This window comes from Harmonia axyridis, chromosome 6 (assembly GCF_914767665.1).
Source record: "Harmonia axyridis chromosome 6, icHarAxyr1.1, whole genome shotgun sequence".
Classification (NCBI taxonomy): Eukaryota; Metazoa; Arthropoda; class Insecta; order Coleoptera; family Coccinellidae; genus Harmonia; species Harmonia axyridis.
The window spans coordinates 1,365,398-1,392,615 of record NC_059506.1 but is presented as its reverse complement, the minus strand read 5'-3'; the positions used below and the strand labels follow the sequence as shown (position 1 = coordinate 1,392,615).

The window sequence follows — 27,218 nt, the reverse complement described above, 5'->3', positions numbered from 1 at the left end:
ATGAATGTAAACATCATGAGGAACAAAAAACCGCATTACTTTTTCCTATCTCATCTTATCTCATTTCACAGGTCTTTTTTCTGTATAAAGACTGGAATTTAATTCCCTACTTCTCTACTATAATTGCTCCAATTTTCTACTGTTGTTCATTTAGGAGAACTTTTTCCTTTCTGCATGATATTTTTTCCCTCTATTTAATTCTTCGAAATAAGTACATATTTCCTTTTTACTGTCTTACTTGTTGGAATTTGTAATATTTCTTATTTCTCTCTTCTTGTGTGATTTAGCGTCTCTTGATCTTTTGTTTTCCACTCATTTTCGATGTATTATTCGATGTTCCTCTTTTTGAGTATCATTTTCTTTTTTTTTCCTTCTTTTGTCCATCTTTCTTCCATCGGTAATTTTATCAATTTCTTTGTCGATTATCATCTTTTTGCGGTTTTGAAGGCTGGTTCACCTACTGCTTTTTCAAGTTTAATTTCTTCTTTTCTTTTATTATTCGCATCTTTCCTCACATGTCTAATTAATTGTTCACATATGTATTCAATGTCGACTTTGTTTTAGATCATATAACTCCACAAAATCTTGAATAGTTTTATACATTGCAGATAATTAGATACTATCTTTTAATTATATCGCTCAGAAACTCATCACTCGTAATAGCATATAATGATATATAATATATAATTATCTCGCTTTCACTTTGGAAAGGAGGCTTCAACGGTTATGAGCATTAGTCAATACGTCATACATTCATTTTATTTTATCTCCCCTACCCCCACTCTCTTTCCCAAATATTAATAAATATTTTTTCCTCTATTTGTTTCTTCGAAAGAAGTATTTCCTTTTGTCTGTCTTACTTGATGTAATTTGTAATATTTCTTATTTCTCTCTTCTAGTGTGATTTATCGCCTCTCGGTCTTTCGTTTTTCTCTCATTTTCAATCGTATTATTCGATTTTCCTCTTTTTTAGTATCATTTGCCCTTTTATCCTCCTCTCTTTTGTCCATCTTTCTTCCATCGGTAATTTTTTCAATTTCTTTATCGATTACCATATTTCAATCTTTCTGGGTTATTGAAGGCTGGTTCACCTACTGCTTTTTCAAGTTTGATTTCTTCTTTTCATTCATTATTCGCATCTTTCCTCACACGTCTATTCAATTGCTCACAAATGTCTTCAATGTCGACTTTCTTTTAGATCAGATAACTGCCCAACTTCACAAAATCTTGAATAGTTCCATACATTGCAGATAAATACATATTTTCTCTTAATTATATCGCTCAGAAACTTAATAATCGTAATAGCAGATAATAGAGAGTTATTGCAACGCATAAATAAGCGATCTTTTATTACAGGATCTCTTATTTTAACATGTACGCATGCGCATTGAGTCAGATATTAAGGATTGTCTAAATCTAAAATACAGGCCTCCCTTACTTTATTTAAGTACAGGCGAGCAACTTTTATTTAAGGATCCTTTATTTTGACAGATATCTGTTTATGCCGAATATTTGCCGTCGTTATTCAGCAAGAACTAACCTATAAATATTGGTAGCTGTTTAGGTAAACAAAGTGAACTTTTTGAGAAATTTGTATTTTATTTCTTGATTTTGGAAATCTGTGGGAACCATTTCATTCGAGAAAAAAATGTGCTCTCAATAACGAATTTTTCAAGAACTTATACGATTCTCAACAAAACATCATATTTTATTTGATCCTACTAAAAGAATTAAAAATAATACTGATATATCCTGAATTTTATTAGAAATAAGAATTTACCTATATGTATAATGTCGTATTGTTACAGAATGCTACTGCATACTGAATATTATTTTTTTTATTGAATATAAGTAATTTATTCTGTAATATGGACACACCAATGGGATTGTTTTAAAAGAAAAATAATAAACTTGTTACCTAAGTACTTTTTTATACAGGGTGTTTCCTAAACATGCGGCAAAAATTCAGGGGGTTGTTCCTTGGACTATTCTAAGAATATTTTGTCCTTTGATGATTTTTGAAAAACCTCTTTGTTTCGAAGATACAGGGCGAACAACATTTTTCATATTTTTAAAATTAATAATAGTTTAAATAAAAATGCGTACCGCACTGTGTTTACTAAGTAGGTACAATTTATTTTTAAATTTGTCTAACAACATTCCAATTACTAAAAACGGCTAGTTTTTTGACTAAAAATTGATAAGTGCAGATGTTAAAGGAATACAGATTAAACACGGTTTTCATTTGAATTCGTTTTGTGATGTATTAGCAATTTTTAGTCAAAAAACTGGCCGTTTTTAGTAATTGGAATGTTGTTAAACAAATTGAAAAATAAATTGTACCTACTTAGTAAACACAGTGCGGTACGCATTTTTATTTAAACTATTATTAATATTAAAAATATGAAAAATGTTGTTCGCCCTGTATCTTCGAAACAAAGAGGTTTTTCAAAAATCATCAAAGGACAAAATATTCTTAGAATAGTCCAAGGAACAACCCCCTGAATTTTTGCCGTATGTTTAGGAAACACCCTGTATATTGGATCAACATAGCATAAAATAAGCAAATCACAATGCAGAACCTAATTAATTATCAGTAATGTTATTATAAAATTATACGTTAAGTATACTTTTTTCAAAATTATTGTAGGAAAAGGTACAAAAATACATAACATAATTATGTTAAACAATATAATCTTCCAATAATGGTGGTTTTACATGAAAAGAAATACTTGATTGACTTCCATTCAAACAAGTACATAAAGTAGACTGATATTTTATATAGTGGTGATACTTTGTCAACAAGTTTCTCTAATAGTTCCACCGATAAAACCCCAGTAGTTTGGTACAGCTCCTCCCATATTACGAATTGGTAGACTAAAAACGAATTAAGATAATATAATAAATAATTTAAGTTCAATTGAGCTAATAGCTTACCTATAACTAGAGCTGATAACTATTTCTATAAAGCCACTTATGTGCATTCAAATTATCTTAGAAGTGCCCATGATTTTCCACAATGGAGTTTGCAGTTATAAAAATAAACTTCGATAATGATTGCTAGACTTATAGTAAAAATTATCCAAGTCGATTTGTTTGAATTGGTTTTGATATATTTTCTACACCAACTGTATCCATTATGAAAAATCGGTTAATCTTTACTTTAACGCCCCCTCCCCAATTTTGATAATATTTCGTATAGTGATTCGTTATGATGTTTTCATGCTATATTTCCAATAAGAGCACTGGCAAATAAATAGTTCTCGAGATAATCGATAAAGAAAATTGCTGTTTCAATAACACTTACTTAATACTTGCCTGATATTCTAATGACAACTAATTTATATTTTCTATGAATATCTATGTTCATATTTTTCACCATCAAATTTAGCACAAAATACACAAGACAATTAATTAAATTAACAATAAATCATACGTCTTAACATTTTTCCGGTTTTCAATGACAATCATGGACGCCTTTTCGTTTTTCAATATTTTTCATTTGCCCCCCTCTGAGAAAAATTTCTACTGGCGCACATGCCATTATAGTTATAATTGGTTAATATTATTCTATAACTATATATAGAAAAAGATATTGAGTAGGCCGTCGCTTCATATTTTCATATCCATGGTTATTTAAAAAAATTGAAATTTGAATTGAAAATAAATTTAGAAATTTCATTTTTTTAGAGAAGTTTTCCTTTTTTTCAAGCTCAAATTCAAAATGTAAGTAAATTAAGAAATTTTTATCTTGAAATATTGTTCTTTCGGATAAGTTCGCATGAATATATATTTTTTTTAATCATTTGCAGATTGAAATGGTTGATCTACAGCCTGTAGTACAGAGTTGTGGCTATAACGTCTGCAGAGAGTGTTCCTTCACGAAAATTGAGTTCAACCGGCATATTTCGAATGAAGTTGAGGCGCGGCTATTCCTTATAGCTCATGGGGTGTTGTCGTGTCACTCTTTATGCGAAAAATGCCAGTCAAGAGTATCTGCGGACTTTGAAAGAAATCTTTTTAGATGCCGTAAAGTGATTTTCGTGCCAAAAAGAGGACATGCCAAGTGCAATTCTTCACGTAGTGTGTTTAGTGGAACATTTTGCGATCGTATGCATCTGGATTTGGAAAAATTATGTTTCCTGGTCGACATATTTCTTTCAAATTCAAGAACTAGAACGAAAGATGCTATGTTTGAGCTGAAACTCAGTTCACGTACTGTTATCGATTGGTTTTCCTTTTGTCGTGAAGTTGTGGCTGATTATGTCGAACGAAATTCTCAATGCATCGGGGGCGTTGGGAAAATCGTCGAGATAGATGAAGCAATGTTGGAAAAAAGGAAATACAATCGAGGACGTATGTTAACTGAGCAGTGGGTTATTGGTGGTGTTGAAAGAGGGGTTCGAGGTGAATGTAAGGCATTCTTTGAACCTGTGGAGAATCATACCTCCGAAACTTTAATCGGCATCATAAGACGTTATGTACTCCCCGGCACAACGATTATGACTGATTGTTGGAGAGGATATAATTCTCTGGAGGACTATGGTTATCGACATTTCACAGTGAACCACTCTGAAAACTTCGTCGATCATCAAACTGGTGCGAACACGCAGACCTTTGAAAGGCTATGGGTAGAAGTACGTCGGCACGTCCCTAAGGCTGGATTTAGGCGAGAAGCACTTTCCGGTTATCTAGCTGAAGTTCTTTTCAGACGCTGGATACCTTGCTATGCTCGTAGGAGGCACATCTTCTGGAAGGCGGCTGCAACTCTGTACCCTCCAGACCATCCCTTGGCATGTGGTAATTTTTTATTTTTGCTTAATTTATTTGTTTTGGAAATGTGCTGAGATCGAGGCTGAGATAGGTTACTTTGCTCGTATAGAATGATTCCAATCCCGGCTCCAGAGTCGCTCGTCCATATCGTTATATATATATATATATATATATATATATATATATATATATATATATATATATATATATATATATATATATATATATATAGTGAGATAAATTATTTGCCGAATAAAGTAAGGAGGTGTAGTTGGGTATCTAGGCAATTTAGAAAAGATCAACAGTCTATAGTCTATTCATCTATATTTCGAACCAATATGCGGTTCTTCTTCAGGATGCTAAAAAAATATATTACACAAATTACAAAGTTGTAAAAACAGCAATCTATGCTTACATCTGACTGGACAGTGTTATTTAAGATGATAAGTGCAGCTATAATAGGTCTTCTACTCATAAAATTCAATAAAAATACAATAATCGTAGAAATATCAGAAACGTTGCCGTAATGCATATGTCAATTTTAAAGGTTAAAACTCACAGAACAGGGGAACACAGAGAAAACAACAATTCACAAAGTGACATAAAGTCATGTTTGTCTAGATGGCCTACGATCTAAGGATAACAAATAACTATATACAACACTTAAATTCTTCAAGTCAGTCTTCTTATTTATATTATTTTCATTTTCATTTATTAAACACATTTCAAGGAAACTTCTTTTATTATAGTTAGAATTGGTACATAATATTTCAACTTCATCAAACTTAAAATGGTGGTCTAGCATTAGCTAGCCATTCGTCCTCTCTAGACCACCATTTTAAGTTTGATGAAGTTGAAATATTATGTACCAATTCTAACTATAATAAAAGAAGTTTCCTTGAAATGTGTTTTATAAATGAAAATGAAAATAATATAAATAAGAAGACTGACTTGAAGAATTTAAGTGTTGTATATAGTTATTTGTTATCCTTAGATCGTAGGCCATCTAGACAAACATGACTTTATGTCACTTTGTGAATTGTTGTTTTCTCTGTGTTCCCCTGTTCTGTGAGTTTTAACCTTTAAAATTGACATATGCATTACGGCAACGTTTCTGATATTTCTACGATTATTGTATTTTTATTGAATTTTATGAGTAGAAGACCTATTATAGCTGCACTTATCATCTTAAATAACACTGTCCAGTCAGATGTAAGCATAGATTGCTGTTTTTACAACTTTGTAATTTGTGTAATATATTTTTTTAGCATCCTGAAGAAGAACCGCATATTGGTTCGAAATATAGATGAATAGACTATAGACTGTTGATCTTTTCTAAATTGCCTAGATACCCAACTACACCTCCTTATATATATATATATATATATATATATATATATATATATATATATATATATATATATATATATATATATATATTTTTTTTTTAATCCTGCTTCTTTAATAATTATATCAGGTGTATAATTAATCAGAATTAGATATTATTATTTATTTATTTACCGCTTCGTTATATAGGCCATCAGCGGATTCTATTCGTTTTTATATACAGGGTATTCAGTAAGTATTATATACTGTCATGGACGACTCTGGGTAACTGAAACCTGTTGAAATCTGATAGTTGAGATCTTAGATCCAGGTTATTTTTTTGTCATAATTCTTGAAGGTATACACTGAGTGATTGACGATTTCATACAGGGTGTATTATTTTTGAGTGGCAATCAGACGTTTATGCAAAAATGTAACCTATTGAAACATCGGATCATAAGCTTCAGGTTATTCTTCGTTTTCATAATTTGTGAGGAATAATATAATAATGTATTAAATTGGGATACCAATTTGATATTTTTGGAAAAATAGGCAGAATGAAATCTGGAAATTTAGATAATAGGTTAGTATTTGCTTTTTCTGCCATCTTGAAAGTATTCGAATAACGAGTCGGGCATGTTCATTGGTGTTTTCGGTTGCTTTTTTGTGTTTCAACAAAAACTTGATATACAGGATGTTTCGTGTCGACTTGATTGAAATTATTCCTCAAAATACATACAGACTGTGCGTTGTATATTAGTCCGATATCGATAGACGATAATACAGGAGATATGCAGTATTCGAATGAATTTCATATAGGGTGTACATCTGTGGCCAATGCAGATCTATGGACAATGAGGATCTATGGTCAATGTAGATCTACCTACAAGGGGTATCTACTGGCAATGCGGAACTGTGAGCTACATTGATCTTCCTTCAAGTTAGATCTATGAGCAACATTGATCTACCTACAAAGTAGATCTATGGGCAGCATTGATCTACCTACAAGGTAGATCTATGAGCAACATTGATCTACCTACAAGGTAGATCTATGGGCAATGTGGATCTATGGGCTTTATTGATCCACAGGATATATTGATCTACCTACAAGGTAGATAAGAGCGCGTACTAGTTAATACATTCTTATTTTGAAAATGATTTCTTTGATATTGTATTAATGCTGGACGGTGAACTGATGTTGTGTGCTTCTTTTTTTTTGTTGCTGTCTTAAGGTTTAGTAATTGTTTTTTGATGGTAATTAATGATAGCGAACTAGTTTTTTTGCTGAATTTCATTTTCTTATGAATTTTTTTTTAATTATTTGAATTATATTGTTTCTGAGAACGACGTCATCATTTTGCAGAATCACAGTTGTGTAGTTATATAAGGTTAGGTTATGGTTATGTTAGGTTACGGTTGAATCTTTTTTAATATAATTTGTAGAATTTTTTAAAATAATTTTTGAGAATGACGACATCAATTTGCAGAATCACAAGTGTGCAGTTATATAAGGTTTAGTTATAGTTATTTTAGGTTATGGTTATGTTAGGTTACGTTTAAATATTTATGAATATAATTTGTACAATTTTTTGAATTGTTTTTGAGAATGACGTCATCAAACTTTACGAGTTAGATATTTTAAACAATAAACGTGCTTAGAAATCACCATTTTCATAACATTTTTTTTGAAAATCTTACCCACCCAGTACCCCTGTTCACTCCCTATGCCGTTCAACAATCAGCAAAAATACTTGTTTGCCATCATCGAAAACCATCAATAATCATTGTAAAATGCAAATTTTTAATGAAAAATAACAAAAAAGTGAAAAACACGAGTGGGCGTTAAATTAAAAATTACCCGCTAACCCTATATTGAAATTTTTAGACATTTGGGTATAGAATAACAGGAGGGAGCATAGAGTTGACATATAGCGCAATTTCCTCGCGAAATGATTTGTCGAGGGAATTGCGCCTAGTGGCAGGCTGCCCCCACCTCTGAGTAATTGAGCGAGTGAGATATCGCGGATACCGCTTCGTGCCGGAGCTCAGTCTGTGTTTATCTGCGATTCAGAGTGTTTCGCTACGACAAATTTCGCATAGTGTAAACGTGGTGGCCATAGTTGCGCGAGGAAAACATGAATCAAGGAGAGTGCTTGCTGCTTATCGAACTCTACAAAAACCAGCAAAATTTGTGGAATCCAAAACACAAACATTATTTCAATCGAAAAAGAAGAGAAGATTCGTGGAAGGAAATCAGTTCAGAACTCAGATTTCCTCTTTGTACATTGAAAGGGAAGATGAAAGCGCTTATGGGATCCTACCGAAGCGAAAGATCTAAGGAAAAGAAGAGCCGAGTCACTAGATCGGGTAAGCAATTGCCGATAACATAGGACATGGGTTAAAAAAAAAGAGGGAGTATACAAAATTTGTACCTAAAATGGTTAGATTAGGTTGTCCGATTGTGATATATTTTCAAATCCACAATTTTACTATATCGTTATGAATGTATATTAAATATTGAATGAAATATTGATATTTATTTGAGTGATTCCCGATTGAATATGCAAATTTGAATATATGGAATCCGATATTTTTCCTAATTGTCAAAGTTTAAGTAAACAGAATATTTATTATTTTCTGTATATACCTGCTGAAATCCAAGGTTTGGCAACTATTGCGCGCCTACTGTCAACGGTTGTTTCACGTCATTTGACGAGATTGAAGTTCGATTTGATGCTTGGGATCAGCTCAAGGTGAAGAAAAAGACAGAAAGAAAAAAAAAGTTAATTTTTTACATAATAAACATCGCTGAGGTATATAAATCATTATAGCCAGTGCGCGATATTAAATCAATAATAATTATAAAAATTAATCAATGAGAGATACAGGATATTAAATCAATAATTATTCTAAAAATGAATCTATGAAAAAGTTTATTTTTTACATAATAAACATCGTATAATAATACCAAATATCACTTGGCTAAACATTTTTGACAGGGTCATTCTGAAAAATTTTGAAAAATTACCCCTTAGACGGCCTGCAAATCAATGTGCTTTGGATATGTTATTCTGTAGCTATTCAAGAGTAATAATACCAAATATCAACTTGGCTAAACATTTTTCAAGGTTTCATTCGTGAAAATACTTGTATATACCTCGTCGTTTCATCGATCAGCATAATTCAAGTTCATCTATAATATTATTTTGTGCATTGAAATGTCATAAAAACTTGACTGAAGTCGTTCAAGTGAACTCAAAAAGCAAATCCTTGCGTTGCACCCCAAAAACAGATCGATTCGTTAGTTTTAAATTCTACCGACGCCACTGATCGTTTGGCTGCTGGAATGAATTCGGCTGCTGAAAAGTGGCTGCCAAGTTCACGCCGGTGATTTTGGGGGTATTATCTAGTAAAAAATTCATAATTCTTTGAATAAAGGATTACCGATTAGTTGAAAAAACTCAATAGGAGAAAATAATATATTCTTTTATATTGCAGAAATGAGGGATAATGGAGTTCAGATTTCGGGATGTTTCTGATGAGGTGAAAATAAATAGAATTATTTTGTTTAACATTTATAAATATTTCAGGTGAAGAGTCTTGAATTTTTATTTTAAGCTCATTGTTTGGCATAAGGCTCAAGAAATATCTTTTGAATGATAGCATTTGTCATGAAAATTGTTCACACAACTGTGCAATAACTATTTGAAAATGGAAGACACCACAGAATGTACCAATAATGCTTTTTTCTTAATTTTTTGCGATACTTTCCTAAATTTGAAGTTATTGAAAGTCATGAACCATTGACGTACTGTTCAACAAAATGAATCACATGAATACCACAGTTGTAGGTATCTCTGTCTGTTTTATATGATCGAGAGATAGAAACTAATTTGAGTTATGTGTAAAAACTCATTCGAATATCATAGATCCACATAATAGTCCGGTCAATTTAGACCAAAAAATGAGAGTGAAGTTACATAAAGTCCCAACAAGCTGAATTTCAGTGAAATTGTTCAAAATATAATTATAAACAATGTCTAGAAGTTCCCCATCATTCCCTTGTCAGGAAAAAATTTAATTCAAGGTTAAAGGTCAAAAAAATGAGTTTTTCGCGATTTTCAGCAAAACGGTAAGTTTTATCATAAAAGTACCTCAGACAAAAATTGTAGATCATAAAATTATCTATAAAAAATGTCTCAATACTTTTTTTCTTACGAGCCACCGTTTCTGAGATATAACGATTCAAAAAGTTATAAAAGTTGTTATCGTCATAATATGCACACGTTTCCACGCCACCTATGAGGTAATGTACTTAGCGCGGAAAAACTGCTGAACACTATTTTCTGCAACTGCAAAAAAGGATGCAGTGCTAAATGTGGTTGCAAAAAAGTCGGACTGTCTTGTTCTTTGGCATGCACAAATTGTCAAGGCCGGTCGTGCTCTAATATTGAATCACAAACAATGGAGGATTCGTTTGACTCCGACGAAGTATCATGCGATACATCGCTATTGACGCAATTTACTTGCATCCAAAATGAAGATGAAGAAGAAGCAGGAGAAGAAGAACAAGAAGAAGATCAAGAAGAAGAACAAGAATTTGAAATTTACGAATAAGACGAATAAACTTCAACACTTTTTTTTCATTTACATCGCTTTTATCTTTCCCAATCTTTGAAAATTTCCGTTATTTTGCAATAGTTTTACTTTAAACAGGATCACAACTGACCCATGGAGTAGGCCTACTGGGGAAACCACTTTAAAAAAACGCGCTAAGTACACTACCTCATAGGTGGCGTGGAAACGTGTGCATATTATGATGATAACAACTTTTATAACTTTTTGAATCGTTATATCTCAGAAACGGTGGCTCGTAAGAAAAAAAGTATTGAAATATTTTTTATAGATAATTTTATTATCTACAATTTTTGTCTGAGGTACTTTTATGATAAAACTCACCGTTTTGCTGAAAATCACGAAAAACTCATTTCTTTGACCTTTGACCTTGGATTAAAAATTTTCCTTACAGGGGAATGATGGGGAACTTCTAGACATTGTTTATAATTATGTTTTGAACAACTTCACAGAAATTCAGCTTGTTGGGACTTTATGTAACTTCGAATGTCTAAATTGACCGGACTATAAGAAATTTCCATTAAAAATTGAAGAAGTACTTATCAGTAATCAGAATAAGTTATTGATTGTTTACATGATCGTTAGGTTCAGTTCATATGTAGTGTTATATATGTTTGGATGATTTGTATCATGAAGTGTCAGTGACGGCTCGCCAGGGTCGGCCGGGCCGACCCATAAATTATCGGGAAATAGAAAATAATTCTAGATATTCAATTCATTCAAACTCAATCGGAGTTATCGATTTCGATATCCAAATTTCCTCGGTAATGAATATTTCCACTCAGAACAGGAAAATATAACTTATACCGGCCAATATTTTCTTTCGGACCCACCTAATATTCGATTTCCAAAGCATCCAGCGTTGTTATTTCCTTTCATAAATTGTAACAAACCACAATCGTAAATGGTTACTTTTCGTAACATCACCCCAAACAAGTTATTCCAGAATTGTACGTAACACCGTAACATTAGGTACGAAATGTAACACAAATGTTACAATTATACAATTGCAACTCCTGGAATGTCACTGAAAGCATCTCATCACGTTAGGGTACGGCCATGGTGAGCCGCTTCTCGCGTCTTGCTAGCGGGCAGCGTTGCCAGGCCGACAAACCGAAAATATCGTTCAAAATTATCGTACATATTATCGTATCCCACTGATTTTTATCGTACACATTCGAAATAAAGGAAATTTTGGCGAGAATATGATAATTTGTGGACAAGGATGAAAAAACAAGCAATAAGGTAAAAGCACCAGTTATCGTCAGTTTAAGCCAATTCACAGATTGATATTTCTAGTAAGTCTACATCACGATAACAAAAGATTTCAAAATTTTGATATATTCTCCTCGGAATCTTCATTTTATAAAAGATACAAACTTTATCCCATAAAATTATGTTAAACCAAAGATATAATCAAAATAATAAAATGATAGGATTTTACCCGGTAATCGTCATATCCAACTTAGACCTATCCTAGTATTCGTCACAGCAATGTCAGAATGACCGTCAGTCGGAAAGGATAAGGAAATTGAATCAATAAACTATATGAAAAACAGACAATCATCGCAAAAACGTTTTATTCTAATTTTCTTTTATTTGCAAAGTGAACAATTAAACTTCTTAGGACTCTTAGAAACTCCAGCGCATATTTCATGGATCCAACATTTGCAGGATAAACATTGTATCATATCTTTCTCAGGTTCCTCTTCACATATTTTGCAATATCATCTTGAGGAAACATTTGTTTTTCTCTTCGTATTCTTACACAGCTTCTTTTTTCCTGCTATTTTCTTCTCATGTTTTTTGTTTGCAGTTTCTTCTCTTTTTTATTCCTTTTTTTAATTTTGTCTTCTTTTTCCTGTTCTTTCTTGGAAAAATACTGTTGCCATTCCATGGAAGTTGCCACGGCAGGCACCTTTTCTTTATTTTTTTTCTTTGAGTATTCGAACTTGTGGTAGATGTGGAAGGCCAATATAAAGTTTTTTTAAAAGGTGTTGGAAATTCTTCCATTATTGTAGATTCTTTTATAACGGCTTCTGATGGTGGTGACTCGCATGTTGGTAGTTTCCTTAATTTTTCTTGTGAAGGCTGGTTGTATAGTGTTGCAGAAAAATCACTTTCCTCTCGATTTTCCTGTTTTTCCAAGTTGGGTTCTGCCATTTGGAAATTTGTCTTGCTTTCCTAATTGTTTTGATAATTTTTGAACGCTATCTAGAAGTTGTTCTTTAGTTACTGGAAAACGAACAGATGCTAGATGAAGGATCCATTTTTCCAATAACATTTCCTCTTCTTTGGATAAAATGGAAGGAGGTCCCATTTTTCTTATAATGGGTGTTTTTCCTCTTAATTTGTCTGATAATGTCATTCTTGGTACTTTGAAAGCCTTCGCGGCTGAATAGATAGACATTCCATTTTCAACAGCCAAAAGAGCTTTATGCATATCATTTTCCGAATATCTGAACCTCTTTGATTCCATTTTTCTTGCGTATATCTGAAAAAAATCAGAGTTCGTCAGGTATAAGTCCCTATATTCGTCATAAGATTTTAAGCCTTTCCATTCGACAAGTCTTTCATAAAACACTATATGACGATTACTAATCCTCGTAAACTTTGGAATTTCAGCATAATTATACGAATAAGAGCTAAGTTATTGTGTTTGAACAAAGTTGTTTTAAGCAACTTTGATCTTAACGATAAATGTCCCAGTATTCGTCAACTTCGACGGTTACTAAGACATATTCTATCTGTGATGTACCTGTGCTCGTCACACTAGAATTACTATGTTTTTCGGTAGTTTACTTCCGAATTTCATTAGCAATAACGTTATTTGTTACTTTATTCCCGAAATAATCAATAAAAACTTCATTTTACGGTATTGGGAATCTATAGTAGCAATAATAATGTTACCACCTACCTTAACAGAATTGCTTAGCAAACACTGTAAACCGGTACTTTCTCAAACTCGACTTTTTCAACCCTGTTAAAACAACAGTGTTACCCACATTATTGTAACTAAAGTAGATAACACAAAATAATCACATTTTGAATTTTAAGCATAATTAATCACTTAAAATCTAGATGTCTCTAGATATTTAATAAAACGGAAAATTGTGTAATTGGGACGCATACTAGATCACTGACGATCACTGGTTCTTTTACCTTATATCGAATAAGTAATATATTTTTTATTTAAACAAAACGGTAAATGATTGAATTGATTGGAAATACAGAGATATATCTTCGTAAAAATTCTCTATAAAATAAAGGTCATCAAAAATACGATTTTCTTATATGAAATGAATATATTCAAATCTGAAATATTCAGCCACACAAATTTGTCAATGAAATTCCAGTTACATCAATTGTTTTTCACTAAACAGAATACCAAATGAGAGATAAATGGTAATTGGACCCTTCGTCCCTCCGGAGTTCGGATATTCCATGATTCTTTGTATTTATTTTCAGCTGACAGCCACCAAAGAAGTTTTATGATTTTATTATGTTTAAGTAGGTTCGTTCTCCTAGATTCACGTAGAACGTAGAACTCCAATGAACAATGAATTGATTCATCGGAACATTCTAGTGTCTAGACATTTCCAACCGTCTCGGTTAGATTTTTTAAAACTACTAAAATCCACCAAATGATTTCTTCCTACTAAAAACTGGCCATACTGAGTTTCATTTTATTTTTAGTATCTATGGACACTTTAGCTCAAATGATAGGTACACTCAAATTATCGTACAAAACGCTATTATCGTACATGCGGTATCGTACATAGTACAGAGCAGCAAATTATCGTACAAAACGATAATTATCGTACGAACGGCAACGCTGCGTCTCGCTTTATCGCGCCTTGCTAGCGGGTAATAAACATACGAAGAAATGATCTGGTATGGACATAGTGCGCCTGCTCGCCCGCTTCCGAGTGCTAGGCCAGCTGCTTCTCGCTTTTACCGGAATGAATTACTAATTCTTTTCTCGCTTGCCGTTAAGCCCGCTCGATTCATTTCATAAAGGAATTTGGACGTAGTAGTGAATAAATATCGATAGGATGGACATTGATAAAGAAATTTTGATTTCTAAAGTGTTTTTAAATAGCGTGATATGGGATAAACGGTTGGAAGGCCATGCAAATCGCAAAATGGTGGACAAGGCATGGCAGAGTATAGCTGCCGAAATGGGTTCAGAGAACGGTAAGTTAAAAACTAACAGAATTTATAACTATTTATTGTACTTATGAAATACTTCCATATTCCACAAACACTACTTTACCTTATTCAATTACTCACTATTCAAATTTATGTTAACTCAAAATGATAAGATCCAAAATTATTTATATCTATTTAGACATAACTCAAAGGATATTTTTCAAAGTACTGAGATAATGTATCCCTGATGTTTTCTGCCTGAGTAGCTGGCTTGCCTCTCCTTTCCCAACTGACATTGTGTCCTCCAATGTGGACATCTGTGAGATGCCCTTCCAATCCTTCTCTTTCAATTACTGTGTTATGCAAAACACAAACACATTTTACAATTTTGTCAGCAAGATCCAATGAAGTCTCTATTGACTTTGAAAGTATGCGCCACTTCGAGTATGTGATCCCAAATGCACATTCTACTGTCTTTCTGTCACGTGATAAGCGATCATTGAACCTTCGTTTTCTTTCAGTAAGTCCTTCACGTTTATATGGCTTCATGAGGTATGGTAGCAATGGGTAAGCCTCATCTGCAAGAATAACATAGGGGGCTTCGATTTGACTATGTGGCAAAAAAGTCGGTTCTGGAAACTTTATAAACTTATTTTCTATAAAATGAAGTAGATGAGAAGCTAAATAAAATCCGCCATCGCTTTGTTTTCCATACCCTCCTACGTCAATAATAATGTATTTGTAGTCAGCATCGACAAGAGCCTGAAGAACTAAAGAGAAATATATACAGGGTGGCCATTTGAAAACAAAACAGACGAGATTACAGACGAAATAAAGTTTTTCGATAGAAATGCTCGGACAGGTCGATTTCTGTTTCGAGAGGGACAACTTAAGATGTAGGTTACGGACGCATAGCGCTTCAACCCTTGCTACTACAACCCTCACCCCCAAATTTTGAATAGGGAAGATGGGGTGAGTGATATCTCATTTCAAAGGTATTTTTATACTGATTTCAGCACAGTAATTGTTTTTTCATTTTATGCATTAGTTCTCGAAATATTCTTAACTAAGTATTTGAAAATGAAGTGGTGTTTTCATGGCACTTGTAGTGTTTTGTGAAAAATCGACATTTTGAGCTTCAAAACAACCATGACTGTGGCTTCCTTCCTAACTAACTAACGCATGAATATTTCGAGAACTAATGCATAAAATGAAAAAACAATTACTGTGCTGAAATCAGTATAAAAATACCTTTAAATTGAGTTATCACTCACCCCATCTTCCCTATTCAAAAATTGGGGGTGGGGGTTGTAGCAGCAAGGGTTGAAGCGCTATGCGTCCGTAACCTACATCTTAAGTTGTCCCCCTCGAAACAGAAATCGACCTGTCCGAGCATTTCTATCGAAAAACTTTATTTCGTCTGTAATCTCGTCTGTTTCGTTTTCAAATGGCCACCCTGTATATATATATGTATATCGGTTTAAAACGTGCGACGACGTTGTCCGATGCCTAAAATCCATTGTTTGCGATCTTCCCATTGCCCTGCTTGTAAGTTTCGATCTCTCATTGCTTTTCGTATTCCCTCCATCCAGTTCTTTCTTGGTCTCCCTCTTCGTCTTCTCATGTTTGGTATCCACTCCATTGCTATTTTTGGCAGTCGCGATTGTCCCATTCGTTGAACAAGTCCATACCAGATCAGCTGTTTTCTCTCTATATCATCCATGATTGTGCCTTCTACTCCCATTTGATTACGTACTTCCTGGTTTCTTATTCTTTGCATTCTAGATATTCTAGCCGATCTCCTCAACGCATCCATCTCTGCAACCTCTATCCTCCTCTCTAAAGAGAAATACTGGTTATAATTGTAAAACATAGAACCAGAATTCGCAGGACAATTTGAACGAATATGCTTTGTATCAAGACAACCAATCACGTTTGGAAAACTCCAAATTTCATAAAATTTTTCTGCAATTATTTTCAAAGATTCACTGGTTGGCATTGGCATATGAATCGGATATAGTTCATCCCATATTGCTTCCACGGTTTCTTTGACAATTCCAGCAATTGTTGATTTTCCCATCCGAAAACTGAAGGCCAGTGCTCTGAATGATAATCCCGTTGAAAGATACCTGAAATGAAATGATTATGATGAAATATTAGCCCAAGAACTTCAAGATATAATAATTATTTTTTCAGACGGAGTACTACGGAAGAAGTGGAAGTACCTTAGGGACCAATTTGCGGTAGAAGTGGGAAAATTTCCTCCTCCTCGTTCAGGTGATTCTGGTGATCGTCCTGAATCTAAGTGGCCTTACTTCAAGTCACTAAGGTTTTTATTAGGAATAGTGAAAGCAAGAACTTCTGCTAGCAATTTAAAAAAACCCGAAAATGAAAACGAAGACTTGGTGTCTCATTATGTTAGCAAGGAAACGGATTCACAACAAGATGTTCAAGAAATAGATAATCAAGTTTCTGATGATCAACGTCAGCAAGCACAGATGAATTCCCCATCTTCAGATGTATTCTCGGGAAAAAGGAAAAGAAATAATGCGAATAAAAAATATAATCAGGAAATGTTAGACCTCGAGACAAAAAAGGCTTCCCTACTAGAACGTGTGATTAATGATAGAGGATCAGACGATGATGATGCATTGTTTTTTAGAAGTCTTTTGCCTCATGTTAGCAAGATACCGCAGCACTTGAAATTGAGATTCAGATCTCGAGTTCAAATGATAGTTGACGAGTTTGCCTATGCATCACATGGTACAATGCAGTCTAGCCACTCAAATTCGCAGTCAGCACCATCTTTTGTTCAGCAATACAGTGCAGAATATATTTTAAGCCCTGATGCTGAATCATCAACCTCTGGACCATCCTCTGTACCTTCATCATGTATGTTCGAAGATCTTTCTTGAGGATATATATTTAATTATATTATTATTTGCCAAAATTTTTTTTCTGTTACTTATATCACCTGAAAATCAACTTTGAATGACATTGTATGATATATCTATGAATTCAGCGTTAAAAGTTATTTCGAAAAGTGTCATAAAATATACAGGTCCGTATCGAAAAAAATGAGGTTGAGGGTGGCCCAGATAGTACGAAACGTTGGATACGAAATCTGATTACGTCAAATTGAGGATAATTTACTGTCGAATAAAAAATTCCTGTAACATTTTTTGATAATATTTGAAATAAAGTGGGAAAAAAAGAAAAATTTAAATGACAAAATTTACTTTTCTTATGATATCTCAATAACCGGCCCTGATAATCTCGATTTGTTTGGACTGCTTGACAATGCTTCTATGCATGTAACTTTTTCTCCAATTGACCGACCTTCTAACTCTTATGGTTTTAAAGATACCAATACAATCCCATTAAAAAAGTGACTACTCTGTATATATTTAGACAAAATCGGATCTTTGCATTTTTTTTAGTGTATATTTAGCACAAATTTATAGGCTGTTAAGTTTTCAATATTTGTGGAATTGTATTTACCATTTTTTTCTACTATTTATTGTATTTGTTGAGATATTTGAAATTAATACTTATTGTATTTATTTATTATTAAAAGAAATCTCTATTACATACTGATGAATATCGTACATGGTTCGATACGGATTTGCGCATACACTATCCAACTAGGATCTCATAAGTTCTCATAAATAATTCTTTTATCAGTTACTATAAGACATTCTTGGCAGGGATTTCATTTGTTTCATTAAACCTGCTATAAAAATAACAATCAAATAGCAAAAACTCTGATGTACTAACTCAAAAAAAATTTTTAGGTACTGACGAGCCATACATATCAAAATGGTTTGCATATCAACATTTCGAATTCTTAAAGAATAGGGATGTCACATCAAATACAACATTGGACATAGCTCCCACGAGAGTAAGTACCTCCGAATATATGCATTATAATTTAATTAATATTATTTTTGCCATATCGCAAGCTGTTATTTAACACAAAATAACTTGAAAATGGAAATAAGTTACTTGAAGGCCTTATTAGAAGAATCACAAAGTAAAAATAAAATATTAATGGAGAATAATCGATTATTACTGGAGAAAATCCATAACATTGAACAAGGTAAAAAATCGATAAACCTCCTAAAAAAGAAAGCACAAATGCTGCGACTGATAAGCGCCAAAATCTTGATAGCCTTCGAGTAATAAATAAAGACTCCCAAGCCGTTGCGCAGAATCGAGATAGTTATGGCCAATCATACAGTTCTGTGCTCCAACGTCAGCCTTCATCTGGTATGTCAAAGTCAAAAATGTCACGAATTGACAAGTCAAGAAATCAATCAAAACAATCTGGGGATGTGGAATCACTGGAATCGGATTATGAAATGGGAGAGAAACAGAGAACGACACACAGTCAAAATAATGAATGGTCAACAGCTAGAGGAAAATCATCAAGAAGGAAGACGTTAATCTGCGAGGGAACGAATCTCAATAAGGAAAACACTTTGATAAAGGGGGAAATCAAGCGGAATTGGATATATGTCGGTGAGATTGCAGGAAAGGAAGTAACAGAGCAAAATATAGCACAATTTCTGAAAGATGTGAATGAAACTGGGGATATAGTGGTAAAGAAATTAAATACAAAAGTACAAAACCCAGCGTTTAGTATCGGTATAACAAATACGGAAGTTTATAAGGCGGTTTTCAATGTGAAGTTCTGGCCACAGGGCATTGTCCTCAGGGAGTTTACATTCGATAATCATTTTTTACAGAAACCTGGGGAAAACAAAACCACGGAATAGCAATTAAGAATAACAACAAAACTTTAAGAAGTAAACACGAAATATGTCTAATTTACCAAAATATATGCTCTATAAACAACTCGCTTGATCGTATTGAACATAGTGTGAATAGCCAAATTACAAATTGTAAAATTATATGTTTAACAGAACATTGGCAAAGTAGTGATGCATTAGAAAACATCCAAATAGATAACTTCAAGCTTGTAGCAAGTTATTATAGACCTAAAGTTTATGGGGGGCAGCAGTTTATCTGCATCAATCAGTCTTAGGAAAAGAGAGAAAAAAGCTGTCTCATTTATCAGTAGAGGGTGAATTCGAGTGTGCTGTGGCGGAATGTGTATTAAATTCAGAAATTTTCTCAATATTATCAATATATCGTCCACCTAATGGAAATATTATAGTATAGGATCCCGATATAAAACGACCTTCACCGAGATGCTTATTTGATAAAACGTATTTTATATTTAATTTAACATGTCAACAAATGGGTTGCCTAACAAATTTTAGTCCAGAGTAGGTTTAATTAATAAATAAAAAAAAATTTTTTTTTTAACATTTCACCGGTTTGATTATTAGATAAATTCTATACCAATCGAAAGTATGAAGCCCATAGAATGTGCACACGTTAGCTTGCCTATTTTTTTCCGGTCACAACTCTCGGGTTGCCAGGTATAAACAGGTCAATCTATACTAGCATTTTGCAACGGTCTGATTATTGAATCAAAATCAATAAAATTAAAGATTATTTTATTATGAACACGGTGGTATAGGGTTGCCTGCGAAAAGTCAGTCCCGAATCCCGGTTGTCGAATTTTAAAAAATTAAATATTGCTGCGAGTGAATGTGTGCGACTGAGAGGTCCCAATCAACCATCTCATGCGATAGAAAAGGACACAGCATAGCAGCTGTTTGAAATCCGTCCAGTGGAAGAAAGAGAGTGCGCATGCTATTTGTTCTTGGAAATGAAAAGGATAGCGACAGACTCGTATATGCGTGCATCATTTTGGAGTAGATTGTCGCTATAATCATAACTGAAAAAACGTGCTACTATTTCTTGTTGGAAAAAATGGCAAAAAAGTGTTTTTTGTATGATTCGAATGATAAAATAATTGATTTTAACGATGAAACTTTTGAAAACTGTGTAGTAAAATTAGCTTTTCGTAAAAAAAAAACTTTAAATACAATTTTGTTGAGCTACCCACTGCGTCACTTGAATTTGTAGGTTATCATAGCACGTGTTATAAAAAAGTGACCGTTTTGAATAAAAAATATAACGAAGAATTTCTTAATTTTAGTGCTGAATATACAGTGAGTACATAATAATTGAATCTTTAAAATTATCTTTGCTAATACAACTTCTATATTTTTTTCATGTTGAAATAATTGTTAGTAAAATTCACTTATGGTTTTGTTGATTTTCCACACACATAATTTTTTTGTAATTTACTTAAAAAACTACTCCAAAATGATGCACGCATATACGAGTCTATCGCTATCCTTTTCATTTCCAAGAACAAATAGCATCCGCACTCTCTTTCTTTCACTGGACGGACTTCAAACAGCTGCTATGCTGTGTCCTCTTCTATCGTATGAGATGGTTGATTGGGACCTCTCAGTCGCACACATTTACTCACAGCAATATTTAACTTTTTAAAATTCGACAACCGGGATTCGGGACTGATTTTTCGCAGGCAACCATGGGCGCCCGCAGGGGGGGGGCAAATGATTGTCTCATTTTTCAGTACAACACCCTCGATTTTACTTTCTCAATCCAAAGGGCATGGAAAAAAGGAAAGTAATGGATTCACAACAATTTTCTGGTTTTCAATGACAATCATGGACGCCTTATCGTTTTTCAATAATTTTCATTTTGCCCCCCCTGAGAAAAATTTCTGCGGGCGCCCATGCAGGCAACCCTATACCACCGTGTTCATAATAAAATAATCTTTAATTTCATTGATTTTGATTCAATAATCAGACCGTTGCAAAATGCTAGTATAGATTGACCTGTTTATACCTGGCAACCCGAGAGTTGTGACCGAAAAAAAATAGACAACCTAACGTTTGCACATTCTATGGGCTTCATACTTTCGATTGGTATAGAATTTATCTAATAATCAAACCGGTGAAATGTTAAAAAAAAAATTTTTTTAATTATTAATTAAACCTACTCTGGACTAAAATTTGTTAGGCAACCCATATGTGATATATTTATTGACATGATAAATTAAATATAAAATACGTTTTATCAAATAAGCATCTCGGTGAAGGTCGTTTTATATCGGGATCTTAGACTATATCTTAACCATCCGTTTCGAGAATAGTTTCACAACTCTTCCGTTGACACGAGTCGATCTCCACACACTACTAACATCGCTTATTCTTCACTACCCATGTCAACTAGGAAAAATCGTTGATTTCGTGAATATTCGCTCGACTTTTCTGTTGATACAGGTCGTTTTCCAAGTGTTCTTGAACCTTGAACCACAGCTGTGATCCACTAGCCATGTTTACCTAGCTCAATATCCAAACTTCAACTATAGATATGTCAAAAAACTAATAAATTCATGTAGTTTCGTTGAAAAGCCCTTACAATATCCTGTTTTATATTGTTCTTTCAACCTCATTCAATAGTTATTACTCATTGTTACATTTCACTAATATAATAAAATAACAAACGCTCATTTTATGTTTTAGGAATGTGAAGAAGCAACTGAAGATAACAACCCACAACTGACAGACCAAGCAACTGACATAGACAACCCGATAGGCGGTGTTCCATCACAGTATCCTCCTCCTGCTTCACAAGTGGTACCTTCTCCGATGAATACTGCACGAGATGACTCGTTCGAGTCTTCGCCGGCAAAGCGTGGTCTTAAACGTAAAAGAATTGGACCTAAAGACGATACTCAAGAAATGATGAGCACAGCACTGCAAGTTTTGAAATCATCGATTAGAACGTCGAGCGATCCTCACTTCACATATGCGTTGTACTTAGCAGACGAAATGCGAAAATATGACCCTCCCACACTAGCGAGTGTGAAGAGAGCGTTTGCGAACATCATTTATGATGCCGATATGTCCATGGCAAAGGGCTCCAAGAACCTACAAAGTGAAGGTCCAGCATCTTTCGGTGCTTCTACTAGTGGGCGGTCAACACCAGTTTCAGAAGGCCCAAGTCCTCAAGAGTTGCAATTTCACTTGGTTTGTGATTAAATTGTTTCTTTCCTCATTTTACTTATGTTTCAGATTTTCACACCCTTTTTGTATTGGTCCATAACAAACCAATATATCGAAGATACCTTTTTAAAAAAGGAACAATTTGGATACGAAAAGTATTTCTAAATTGAATTTATATTTTGTAATCTTCAATTATCAACATTCTTATTTTTTTAATTTACTTATATACACGAGGAGTGTATATCGATCGGTCGATAACTCTTAGAAATTTTAGGCTAGGGAAATGATTCAAATTTTAACGGAATCGACAGTCTTCAGCGCATAAGTTTAAATCATTTTTGAGTCTACAGGCTGGTCCGAAAAATTTTTTCAAATTCTCCTTCTTTTGAAGAAGTTTTCCAGAGAAGTTTCCTTACTCATAATAAGATTGTGATATATAAGGTTGTTACATATAATGGATAATCCTCTTGGGGACACCACTGCTACTACATTAATGAATTTCTACAACTTATATCTAATTGAGTGCACAGCACTGACCGCCGTTTACGTCGCACTGCTCTCCTCTACGGCTTCCATGGGTTATATACAGCTGGCATCTCTGTCTAGAATAGACTTGATCTTTCTATCGAGTTCTCGGTGCGTTCAATACCTTCTAGAAAGAGGCAGTGGCGTAGGGCTTGCGAATTCGTTACAATACCTATATACTGCTAGACCCCGCACAAAACATGAAATGTGAAGCATTTTGATAACTAATAATTTTAGGCACAAAATGTCTCAACAAAAATGAAAACTAGTCACTAGAATATCTGACAGGCAAAAAAAATTCAGGTCATGCAATTTGAATGAATCGACTTATTGACATTCTTTAAATGTGATTTTTAAAAAGTCTTTCAGACCACCTGTAGAGAGATTCGCAGCAAATTTGCAGAAAACTTTTCGAGAATGTACTCAATGTTTTGTCTTAATCGTAGTATTGTAATGATACGTATTGAAATTTGTATTCTGTTTCGAATTGAGAAGTGGAGTTTTTTCTGATTCTTCAATTTTATTCCAGTCCTCTCTTGATGTGAAATCACCAGAAGTAAAAATCGAAATCGATGAACAAATGTCTTCAGATGTATCATGTTCGGATATATCAGAATCTATAGTCAAAACTGAACCTGGCTTGCAAACCAAACCCCTGCCTGATCTAGCAGCTAGTTACCATACAAAGTGAAGTTAAGGATCGAAGATGTTATTTCTGTAAATACCTATGTGGCTGTTGAACTGCTTCTGATTAAGCAAGGAATCAATTGCATCAGGGATGCAGTAGTTGGATATATCTCAACTTTGGATGATTCAGGATCGACGAAAGTATAGCCAATATTTCATCATCGGCAAGTTCAACGAATTCCTAAGCTTTTCACTTGTTATATCCGTAATGCTGAAGAAGTTACTGATGTATATTTTTTTAATCAATGCTGTTAACTTATGTATTAATTATTTGGTAATAAATATGTTTTCCTAACTTCTCGTTTCAATTATTTCATTTCCATGTGGAACCAATTAGTTTGCTTTTCAACTTATAAATATCTCATTTAAATTCGTTTAAAGATTAATCGATAAGAGATAAAAACCAAGTAGTCTTTTGTGCAATCAAGGAACTCTTCACTCTGTATTGTTCTCTGATTTGGTTGAATCTGTTAGGAAACATTCATGCTTATAAAGGATGTTTTTTTTTAGAGCTATAGAACTTTAAATTGCGATAAAACATTATTCGATTGACATGAATTTTATTTATCCGCAAGATAATCTTGTGGCATTATATTTTAAATATGATTTCTGGCATATGACCGCCACGGCTGGCTCGGATGTAGTCCAATCTGGACGTCCAATTTTCGATGACTTTTTCCAACATTTGTGGCCGTATATCGGCAATAACACGGCGAATATTGTCTTCCAAATGGTCAAGGGTTTGTGGCTCATCGGCATAGACCAATTACTTTACATAGCCCCACAGAAAGTAGTCTAGCGGTGTTAAATCACAAGATCTTGGAGGCCAATTCACAGGTCCAAAACGTGAAATTAGGCGGTCACCAAACGTGTCTTCCAATAAATCGATTGTGGCACGAGCTGTGTGACATGTTGCGCCGTCTTGTTGGAACCACAGCTCCTGGACATCATGGTTGTTCAATTCAGGAATGAAAAAGTTAGTAATCATGACTCTATACCGATCACCATTGACTGTAACGTTCTTCATCATCGTTTTTGAAGAAGTACGGACCAATGATTCCACCAGCCCATAAAGCGCACCAAACAGTCAGTTTTTCTGGGTGTAACGGTGTTTCGACATACACTTGAGGATTAGCTTCACTCCAAATGCGGCAGTTTTATTTGTTGACGTAGCCATTCAACCAGAAGTGCGCTTCATCATGGACGATTTTGTCGACGATAAAATGGACGTAGTGCGCGATACGTATTCCGCACAGAACCATTATTTTCGAAATAAAATTGCACTATTTGCAAGCGTTGTTCAGGCGTGAGTCTATTCATGATGAATTGCCAAACCAAACTGAGAATAAATCACCTGACAGCTGTTAAATCGGTCGCCATCTTGAACAGTAATGCCAACTTAAAGTTGAAAAAAACACCCTTTACAACTTTAATTTGCCGGCATACTCAACCAAAATAGTCCTGAAGAAAGAAGAGGCAATTGTAGCCAAAGAAACTGGAATGAGCGATGAGTTTATTGCTAATTTAATCTGTATTGTTGTAATGAATAAATGTACTTCTTCATTGTACAGGGTGTTCCACCATTGACGCGACGCTCTGTTATGGTTGAGCGCTGACATTTTTTTTTTTCGACACAGTAGCATTAGGATCCATTAGAGCTACATTGTTTGTTACAAATTGTTTGAAAATAAACTGGATATACCAAAAAAGTGTATAGGACCAAACATATGTCGTTTCATATGAAACACCCTGTTTTTTATTGAATTTTTAGTTTGCACGGAATGAAAAGAACCCAAGTTTGGTCGAAGTTTTATATGCTTAAAATACCATTTTTAAAATATTTCGAATTTTCATAAATTGAACGTTTTTGAAAAAACCTCTCAACTTCGAAATGAAAAAATTTATTTGAATGAGATTTTGAAAGTGAACACTAGAAGATTGGAAGAAAGTATTCTACTGAGTATTCAAAATGATACGATTCATCGATGACTTATTCAAACGACAATATTGGACTTATTCCAGATGGCACATCCTATATGGGTTTTTTCCAAAGACCCTTGCAATTTATGAATAATCGAAATATCTCAAAAACGGTCAATTTTAACCATATAAAAACAAAATTGGGTTCATTTATTCCATGCAATCTGGAAATTCAATGAAAAACGGGATGTTCTATAAGAAAATACATATGTTTGGTCGTTTACACAGTATACACTACTTTATGGTACACACTATGTATTTCCACTGGAATAGATATAGATAGAATAGAGGGGGGGACGACCTCACGTGACCTAAAGCGGTATCACTCCGCCATTTTGGAAATAGGTCTCAGTCAACTTTTGACGAATAACATTTCATAGGTGAGCATGAGTAGTGAACAGATCCGTATTCCCAATTTTTGCATATCTGCATATCCATCTTCACCATACTCTAAATATATTATAATTTATAGCTCAAGTTTGGCGTTCCTCAGGAATCTAACCTCGGGCCGTTGCTGTTTATAATATTCATTGAAGACCTTTTATGCTCTCTCAATTGTGAGGCTCTAGCCTATGCTGATGATCTGAAGCTGTTCATGAGAATACATGGAATTATGACCAATTACTTCTTCAGTCAAGTTTGGAGTTGGTTCAAGGTTGGTGCTTGCGGAATGGACTTATTTTAAATTTGAAGAAGTGTTTTAAAGTTACTTTCACCAGGAAGACGCAGCCACTAGCTTTCGATTATCACATTGGTAGTGATTTTATTGCGGCTGGAGATCGCTTCCTTGACTTGGGAGTTTGGTTTGACAGTGAGCTTAGTTTTGTTCCACATGTTGAGGATCTGTGCTCATCTGCCTGTAGGTCTTTGGGTTTCCTGTTCAGGAGCTTCCGTGAGCTAGACGATCTGTCTACTCTCAGAAATGTCTACTTTTCACTTGTTCTCAGTAGGATGGAGTACGCTAACATGATTTGGTTCCCAATTTATGCAACGCATCTTACTCCCATTGAACGAGTTCAGAGGAGGTTCCTGAAATACGTCGTATATAGGAAGACAGGCATATATCCGGAGCGTGGTGTTGATCTTTCCGGTATAATGGAGGAGCTGAGGCTTTCAACCTTAATTGAGCGGCAGGTTCAGCAGTGCGCGAGATTGACTGCCCATTTGTACTCTCTCAGGTGA

At 34.1% G+C, this 27,218-nt stretch overlaps 1 protein-coding gene and 1 long non-coding RNA gene across 4 annotated transcripts; both read left to right on the top strand.

Moving 5' to 3' along the window:
* The first annotated feature begins 4,121 nt into the window (after positions 1-4,121).
* Positions 4,122-24,351, top strand: LOC123682436. Of its 3 annotated transcripts, none has more exons than XM_045621043.1 (5): positions 14,510-14,931; positions 17,083-17,778; positions 18,681-18,787; positions 22,362-22,583; positions 23,899-24,351. In XM_045621043.1, exons 1-5 carry the CDS (start codon positions 14,790-14,792, stop codon positions 24,058-24,060), a joined length of 1,329 nt encoding a protein of 442 aa, XP_045476999.1. In that variant the 5' UTR covers positions 14,510-14,789; the 3' UTR covers positions 24,061-24,351. The 3 variants fall into 3 exon arrangements, with proteins under 3 accessions (XP_045476997.1, XP_045476999.1, XP_045476996.1); XM_045621040.1 differs by having other exon boundaries at positions 14,523-14,931; positions 22,362-22,868; XM_045621041.1 differs by lacking the exons at positions 14,510-14,931; positions 17,083-17,778 and adding an exon at positions 4,122-4,800 and having other exon boundaries at positions 22,362-22,868.
* On the top strand, positions 18,795-20,138 carry LOC123682437. Its single transcript, XR_006747818.1, has 3 exons — positions 18,795-19,159; positions 19,486-19,487; positions 19,635-20,138. It is a non-coding gene; the product is annotated as an uncharacterized LOC123682437 (long non-coding RNA).
* Positions 24,352-27,218: the final 2,867 nt, after the last annotated feature.